The sequence below is a fragment of the Mesitornis unicolor genome, unplaced genomic scaffold (genome assembly GCF_000695765.1).
Source record: "Mesitornis unicolor isolate BGI_N332 unplaced genomic scaffold, ASM69576v1 scaffold599, whole genome shotgun sequence".
NCBI lineage: Eukaryota > Metazoa > Chordata > Aves > Mesitornithiformes > Mesitornithidae > Mesitornis > Mesitornis unicolor.
This window is the reverse complement of record NW_010204976.1, coordinates 1357-10312: the sequence shown is the minus strand read 5'-3', so window position 1 is coordinate 10312 and position 8956 is coordinate 1357. Positions and strand designations below refer to the sequence as shown.

General features: G+C 38.5%; 1 protein-coding gene across 1 annotated transcript; it reads right to left on the bottom strand.

Annotated features, from left to right (window-relative positions):
- Positions 1–6972: 6972 nt before the first annotated feature.
- On the bottom strand, positions 6973–8627 carry LOC104545941 (CASP8 and FADD-like apoptosis regulator). The gene is made up of 2 exons (XM_010191208.1): positions 8074–8627; positions 6973–7111 (listed from the first exon to the last, which is right to left on the bottom strand). The coding sequence occupies exons 1-2, from the start codon at positions 8625–8627 to the stop codon at positions 6973–6975; spliced, it is 693 nt and encodes a 230-aa protein (XP_010189510.1).
- Between the last annotated feature and the right edge of the window lie 329 nt (positions 8628–8956).

Below are 8956 nucleotides of genomic sequence, written 5' to 3'. Positions count from 1 at the left end.
GGGCCGTCCTTCCCCTCCGGCCGGTCCCGGGCCGGGGCCTTCCCAGCACTCGGGCTCAGGGCTTGTGAACCTCCTGCCTGCCGCGCCGGCCGAGGGACTCCGCTAGCTAGAAAAACAACTAACAATGCTTCCAGAACAAAATAGCAGAAGGGACCAGTAACTCTTTACACTATTGCCGTCAAGCCATTTTAAAGCAGGCTAGCTCGCAAAAAGAGCCACAAACGTGTTTGGTATTTTTTTCCACTGGCAGAAAGCTTGAGAGTAATGCTTCTGGGAAGGGGCTTAAATGCCGTTTTTATGCGTGTTTGTCCCCTCCCCACCCTCGCTGCAGCGAGAAGACAGGAAGGGCTTTCAGCATCTCCAGTGACCCCTGTTTTCCTGCACCCTCGGGTCAATGGAGCCAGAGTGGGAAGTCTCCTTGCTCATGCCAAAGAGCTGCTGTCCACACACAAACAACAGCGGAGTTACCTGTTGAAATTAGAGGGCTTGCTGTCCTTTATTCAGCTCATTTTTACAGAGCTGTAGAAACTCACAGCCAAATTTTACAACCCATAGTGATCTACAAGATGAATCCACCAAGAATTTCAAGAGTTACTCTGTTGTCTGGAGGGAGACAGGGACAATCAGTGTGACTGCATGCAGAAATTTTCTTCAGAAAATCAGCTCAAAATCCAGCTTCTGTAATTTAGTAAGAAAGAGTAATTAAGTAGCAGTAATAACAGTGTCAATTTTGCTAAATCATGATGCTATTTTAGTAATGGCATGGACTCAAATCATGTTTCTTATGATATTTCTACAAATTAGACTGAAAATGCACTCTCAGAGTAACAGAGATTTGAAAATATGGCATGAACAGAAAGGCACAATCCACAAAAGCAGAATTCCTAAAACACCTGCAATGTCTTATTGATTCTAATACCAAAGTCGAAAAAAATACATTCTCCAAAGCAGGCAGAGGAAAGCTGTCAAACAATTCAGTACAGCAGATACAGTTAAAATGGAACAGTCAGATACACAGCAGATCATCTACACAGATTGCAGCTGCTTCTCAGGAACATAATCCTGCATGTCAGAAATTTGAAACTCTGGATAACAGAAAAGGATTCTCAAAAACTGTCACAAAAAGTTTCTCTGGCTCAGGTATCTCTAACAGGAGTCCCAGTTGTAACAGGAGTCACTTTCAACAGAGTTGAAAAGGGAGATCAGACATACAGCGTGCTCCATCTACAACTGTTAGCAGTGTAACTTCCTCTTGAACATTACTTTTTTCTGGATAATGAGTTGGCAACCATAGTAAGACAAGTATCTGACAGTAAACTGGATTTATGGCTCAGTCACATCAATGTAGGTAGCTGAGAGAAATCATGCAACTTAAGCCTGATGCAAAACACCACAGAATCTCCTGCCTCATGGATACATCTTCTGAGCCACTGAAAAGCATAGTCTGTATTCTGCCAATTATCTTTTCCCAGTTCCATATATACAGCACATATAGAAGTACAAGAAATTTCTATTTTAGTGATCAGAAAGCAAATCTGAAATTCAGTGCCATGGAGCAGTGAGTCTCACGGCATTGTTCCTCACTGACAATGCAGGAGCAGAGGAGAGGTGGCTTCTATTATCTTTTTCAACAGCAGGTTCTGAAAACTAGACATTTTGGCAGTTGGTGTCCACAAACCTACACCAGCATGTCACTTTTTATATTCCTGTGCTAACATCCTAAACTCATTATTAACTAATTATTTTCCCCCTTTTGGCTACTGAATGGAAATGTTATGACCTTCAGCCATGCTATCACCAGTGTGCAACTCGATGCAACTCAAGCCCTGCATCAAGTCACTTTCCAGACTCAGATTTTAGGTACACAGTACAGCAAGGACAGTCCCTACCACGTGTATGAAGAGACAGAAAAAGCTATGGGAGAAGTGACAGGCAACTGGCATCACAAAATTCCTGCATGTTGATAAATACTGACTTCCGTGCTGATTTCCGCTATGCAGTGAGTACAGAAAATCAATCTCCCCACGTGCCACTCTTGAAAGAGGCGTCAAAACAATAAATACTGTTTAGATGAATAATTACAGAATGAGTACTGCTACGGTTTAAGGCTCTACTGAAGGTCAAGACATCAGCGTAGAAAATCAGTATCTGATATCCAATGCTGCACAATACATGACATGCCCCCACAACTCTTTGGTCATTATAGGGCTGCAATTACTTCCAATCCAAGCAGTCAGACACAAAATTACTCACTCTCTTTTTCCCTGCAAGGGTTATTTACAGGAGCTTCCACAGATTTCAGAACAGTGTTTCTTTATCAGCTCTTAAGGAAGGGGACACAGACTTACTGTGTTATGCACTAAGGTGAAGAAAGTGTACTCTTCATAACCCTCAATCCAAACTTACATTGTCACAAAACTATCAGAAACAGAATATATCCTACTGCAAATATTTTAAGTAAATAGTTGTATTTAGCATCACTGAAAAAAACCCCAAACAACCCACAAAACCCCACGACATCGTTAGATCCTGTAATGATAGCCACCATTATGTTTACTTCCTTTCTTTCTTTTCTCCCATTTTCTTCTTCCTCCTTCCAATATTGGTGCTGTCCTTCTCCTCCAAATATTTTTCCTACTTGTTGTTCTTTCGGTTCTCCCTACCATTCCCTTTCTTGTTCCTGCTTGAAATTTCCATGTTTCTTTCCCTCATCTCTCTGCTTTTGGTTGTCTAAAAGGCAGTAGAAATGCTTATCACATGCAAAAGCTAGTAAGGGAAATGGGCAAAAGAGAAGTTAATTTGTGAAAGAAATCACATTTATTAATACCACATAGATATATAACTAGGAATCACATCTTATTTCTATTGGGCTGGACAAAAAGTAATCACATTTTTCTCTGGGTAAATGAAAGGCATTTTTTCCATGGGAAGCAAAAACAATATGGTACTCATTTTGTTCAATTACCTTTTGCCATCATTCAGGCAACTTCCTGTTTTTGTGCTCAAAAAAGTTCCTAATCTTTTTCAGCAAAAACCAGTTTCAAGAACAATTTGACATCCTCAGCAGCAGTGAAGGTTTTACCATTCAAGGCACTTTGTAAAGAACAAAACAAATGGCAGTCTGATGGTGCCAGGTCTGACAAATACGGTGGATGTGGTAACGCATCTCATCTGAGCTGCAGCCATTTGTGATGAGTGACCAAACTTGTCTGTGGGCTGGTGTTCTCTTGGAGAGACACACCACCTTTGCAGTTCACCAATTCTGGACGCTTCTGTTTGATGGCATCATTTAATTTACCCAGTTGATGACAGTACACATCCAAATTAATGGTTTGGTTCCTTGGAAGCAATGCAAAATACACAATACCTGTGAAATCCCACCAGACTGACAGCAGAACCTTCCTTTGGTGCATATCTGCTTTTGAAGTGCTTTGAGCTGGCTCATCACGCTTGGTCCACCATCTTTTTCATTTGTCATTGTTGTAGACAATCCATTTTACATCACTTGTTACCATTCATTTAAAAAATGGATCATTTTCTTCACATTTGAAGAGAGAATCGCAGATGTCAATGCGCTTGGTGAGATGAATTTCTTTGAGCTCATGTGGTACTCAAATATTGAGCTTCCTTAATATGTCCAAGTTGTTTTAATGGTTTTCAGTGCTCAATTTTGCTTGTGTTGTTGAATGCTGATTAGATTTTATCAATGCCTTTATTTTGTTGTTAGTGACTTCAGTTGGCCTTCCCGAGCACGGTGCATCTTTAACATCAAAGTCTCTGGACTGAAATTTAGCAAACCAATTCTGACACTGCCATAGTTTTAAGGCTTCTTCACCATACTCACCACATAACTTTTTATGATTTTGCACAGCGTTTCTTTCCTTTTTGGAAGCAACACAGCAAAATCTGATGAAAATGTTCCTTTGACACCAAATAAATGTTAAGGAAATCATGCAATTTATTTTTCTAAAACAAGCTTGAACTGTCAACTTACATAATGAATTTGCAGTTTAAGGTGAATTTAGTTACATTTCAGTACATGTATGTCCGTCTATTAAAAAAAACCACAACACAACACAATTACTTTTTGGCCAACCCAATACAACCACAATAAACATTTGTTTCACACCATTTACTTCATTTACCAGCCACTACAGGAAGTACCTTCTAAGATTCCAGATCTGTTATTTTATAATCCTTCTCTTACCCCAAGAAACATGAGCAAGGTAAAGTTCCAAAATTACACTTGTGCTTTATTATATTGTAAGATAGTTAAATATTCTGGGTTAGAATTTTGCCGTTTTTATGACCTATCACTTATAATACAGAGCCTTCTGTTGATGCACTGCAGTAAGTTCTCTACCAGAGTATACTTGGAATGCTATTTGGAATACATATGGATGTAATTTTAAGACAAAGTACTTTTCAAGTCAGAAGCGAAATGGCACTAGTTTGTGAGAAAGGACCAATTCAATAGGCTCCTTCTTAGAAAACAATAAACTGAAAGGAAGACCTGCCCTTTCTCCCCACCCCCCTATGATGCATTTACTTTCACATCCATAACATCATGAAATTGGATTTAGTATTTTTACTTAATGCTCATAGAGAACAAGCTATGAGAGAAATGTTTGAATTCTGCAAACAATTATTTTATATTTTTCCTCTTACGCCTGTGCCTACATAAAATTACAGTAACAGAAATAACACTTGACCATAATTTAACATAAATTTTGGGGTTGCATTTCCCAATTGAAAGCCATTAAATAATTTCCACATGCTTGTATTAAAGACTACACTGTAGCTTATGAAGTGGAAAGAGAAAATTATGGAATACATAGCTTTGCAATACATGTGAATTATTTTTCTAAATTGTGCAGAAACTTCTTTTCAACACAACCTTGTATTTAATTTTCTAGAGTTAAGATTCAAATAAAACTAAATAAAAGTAGAACAAGAGAGCAAGTGAAGATTTAATCACAATGATATAAAATGTATTTTATATATTATACAAAATGGTACATTAATATAAATAAATATGTTTTTAAACCTTAACATTTTATATGGATAGTTAAAGACTATAAGGTCTTGTTCAGTGGGTTTTTCCTCTTGGTATACTCTTAACAATCTTCACCAGGCTGCAGTTCAGGAACCTCTTAAGCCAGGAAGTGACTGGGTCTACGTCACATAACAAGGAAGGACTCCTGAGCAACTTTTTAAACTTTGGTATCTACTCCTTGCCAAATAAAAATAGTTTTATTTTCAATTATAGAAGCTACTAGAAATCTATTTTTTTTTTCAGAATAAAACTTAAGAACTCTGGTTTCAAAAAAAGCATTAAGAAAAATTATGTCAAGCTGACACCTAGGAAGTACATCATTTCGAGGAATAAAAAAAGTCACTGCTACCAGAGTAAGTGTACTGGCCAAGTCCTCCTAATTATTATCAATATACTAAAGTACACTGATAGTATACCATGAATAGGTCAGCTGCCTGTTACACTGGGTCTACCAACGAAAAGCACTGTTGGTGAAGTTATATATATGCACATCTGCTTTTTGCTCAAATCAAATGCAGCTACACTAGCAAAATATCTTTTTGCAGTCTATTTGCTCAAAGAAGTAGCATACCGTATATTAGCAAAACCCCTTTTCCGTTCTGCCTGCATGCAACACACGTATGGTGTATGTGTGGTGTAACCACACCAGGAACCAAACCATGCAAGGCATACCAAGGCCTTGAATTTCTTTTCCTGGGCAGGAGAGAACACTAGTAGAAGTATTAAAAGTCTGCAAGTGGGCTACTTTGGGAGGGAAGAGAATGCCATAAACTCAGTGACAATAACTTTCAATACAACTCATGGAGGTTATACTGTTACAGAACAAGCAAGTTAACCAAACTCTTCATGTTGGGTATCTGCTCCTCTGGAGACACATTTCTGTATTTAGGACAATTTTCACTCGTGTCTTTTTCAGACAAGGGCAACTTGAGAAAAAAAATAAACCAACTAATAAAGACACATCCTTTTTCATAAGCAAAAGCAGTAAGGGTGGGGTGTTTAATTTGATCCAGTCTTAAGAGACAGTGACTGCTACATGACATTTACGTTCCAATATGATAAAATGTTCTTTTACAACTCTGCCTGGTGAAACAAGTGTGAATCATGTTTCAGCTTCCACAAAACATCTGCCAAAATCCCACATATTTTTAACCGTGAGTTAGATTACTGTAAAGTGCTGCTGCATGTAGCATCATTTTTGCATCAGCGGAAAACAACACAGCCCTAAACGTGGCAGACTGTCTCATTTATTTATTTATATATAAACCTTGTGCACTGTGGACAGTACTGATGACACAGGGTTCTGGGTGAATCACAACCTCCAATGCAGCAGGCAGATGGAATCCGAATTACTTAAAAGACCATCCCTCTTCTACTTCTATTCTGCTACAGTCTGTGGAGGCTCGCAAGCCAGAACTTGCTAATGAAGAACTGGCGTTGCTGAGTAGGCATTCTTTCCTGACACATTATCCATTAGTAGGTGCTGGCGAAAGTACCCAGTAGATTTCAGTGGTTTGCCCTGGCTTGTATTTGTATTATGCATCAACTGAGGAACCTAGATCACAGCACTGGTAGTAGGCATGCTAAAAACAACCAATAAAACACAAAACTGGAAAACCCAACAGCTATACAGTTTAAAGCTCTCCCCACTCTGTTTACCTGTTGTACTTGATTGTAAGATCTGTTGCAGTGCTATACAGTAGCCACCATTTTAATCCAAGCTTCCAGAGCCTTCTGTATTAAAATACAAAATCTAGTGCCTTAACACACCAAAATGCTTCTGAATCCCTGGGTTCAGAAACAATAGGCACTTTAGATATACATGCAATAACAATGTATAAAGTACATGTGGAACTGTCCCAATGACAGTAAGTGTTTCTTGTTAGCCACTTCAGACCTGTCCTTTCCAACAGCAGTTAAGTGGGAGAAAAAAAAAGTTTCTTCCTCAGTGTGTGCTGGAGCAGAAGTGAGTACTGCTGCCTTGGGTCAGTGTTCTTATTCCATTCATAGACTTTTCTGTTCAGTTCCGTATGGATATCTAATATAGAGAGTTTCCTGCAGCAACAAAAGTAAAAGCTTTCTATTAGAGAATGAAACAAGACACCATTTAAGAATCCACAGGAGAGAAGACTTGACTCAGCAAGGAAAAAGTTTCAAATTTCAGTCCTTATTGCAGAGGTTATGTCTCTAAAACCCAAGGCTGAATATGCATTTTGGAGACAGTATGTTATAACCCAAGTCACTGTTGTGGTATTGGTTATGCTGACATGATGATCTGTGATTTCATTACGAGGGTTTAGGGTTTATAAAAAGGTACTGAATGATAACCCCACAACTACCTTGAAAAACAGTTGCTAGCTCCCCCGGTAGATCAGTTGTACCCAGAAAACTTTTATTGGTAAGTTATACATCCAAACATGCCAGACTTTTGCCCGGATTTTTTTAATAATCTCTTTAGGTAGGCCTTAAGTTTTCTGATAGTTAAAATTCAAGTTTAAAAATTGCCAATCTAGTGGTTCCCTGAGTGGAGGATTAATTAGATCTAAAGAAAAGACAAAATCCTTCCCTCTCAACTGCCTTTTCCCTGAATGTAGGCATTGACATTTTGTATCTTCAAGCAGAGCCCATATATTAAGAATAATGATAAAAGGCAAACCTCAATTTGACAGAAACCTGGTGTGTGCCTTGTTACCTTGGAGAAGGAAGATGTCCAATCCTGTTTAAAGTACTGACATACATTACCCAGGATAGATTCTTCCCTTCTCACTCTGCAAGTCCCAGTGCCACAGCACACTTTAATTAATTTTACTCTTCAGAATCAGAAACTTCAGTCCTAGTTTAGACTACCTTCCTGTGCCATCATCCCAGGATCAGGTACACTTGCCTTTTAATGTATGACACGGCATGAAGACACTTTTCAGAACCAGACGAGATGAAAACTAAGGTATCTCTTTCTTTAGGACAGCAGGCTGCCATAGGAAAAGGGTTCTTTTTTCCTCTTTTTTTCTTAAATTTACCTTTTATGAGGATTGCAGAGTAGCTCAGCCAGGCAACGCAGATAATAGGAGGATGAAGTTGGAGATTTTTCTAGTGTAGACACATCCACCTTGCAGTGACTCCAAAAGATATCTGCTACTTGGGGGATAGTGACTTTCCAAGGGATTTTTGCATTAGCAATGGTTTTCTCATCATTCCCATCTACTTCCAACAGACTAGTGCATTCTTGCTCATTTTCTGGCACAATGTAGCTCTGAATGAAAAAAAGCTTTGGCTTTCCTAGGAGTTCAGGACATGAGTCTGCTGTGAAGTATTTCTTTATTTGTTCCAAAGGGAATCCAGAAAAGGTATGGTCTGTACAGAAGATGCTCTGAGGACTTCCATGGCTGATCAATATGCAAATGAAGCTGTCACAATTTCTGTGTTTCTGCAACCTTGCAACTTCAAGCAATGTTTCATTCGTGGTCTTTATATCTAAGAATCTGTGACAATGAACGTCATAGCCTAAGCCTCTGAAGGTCTCTTCCAACACATCTGAAAAGAAAACCCAAGTCATAATGAAATCATGGCACATCAAGGCTCAATCTCAACTATCTTGAATTACAGTATTTACAGTATTTCAGTATTAGAAGTAAGATATTTATTTCATCACGATAATTAAAAAATTAGGAGTACTTGATGTTAATCACAATACATTACATACTTAACAGTGCTATATGCATGTTGTCTTTAATATGAGTTATGCACTTCATGATAGCAAAGACACTATTATTTGGCATGTGATCTCTTCCAGGTTCCACAGATACTTTTATGCTTTCATTTAGAGCCAGTATCTCAAGTTCCTAGGACTTAAAATATCAAGCAAGAGAAAACATCAGAAAATACTTTACACAGAACACTCTT

What these genes read in the sequence shown, in the direction of transcription:
- LOC104545941 (XM_010191208.1), bottom strand. Translation starts at nt 8,627, where the DNA reads ATGTGCCATGATTTCATTATGACTTGGGTTTTCTTTTCAGATGTGTTG. An exon ending in CTCTGCAATCCTCATAAAAG is followed by an intron (nt 7,112 to 8,073) that starts GTAAATTTAAGA and finishes TTGTTGCTGCAG; the next exon opens with GAAACTCTCTATATTAGATA.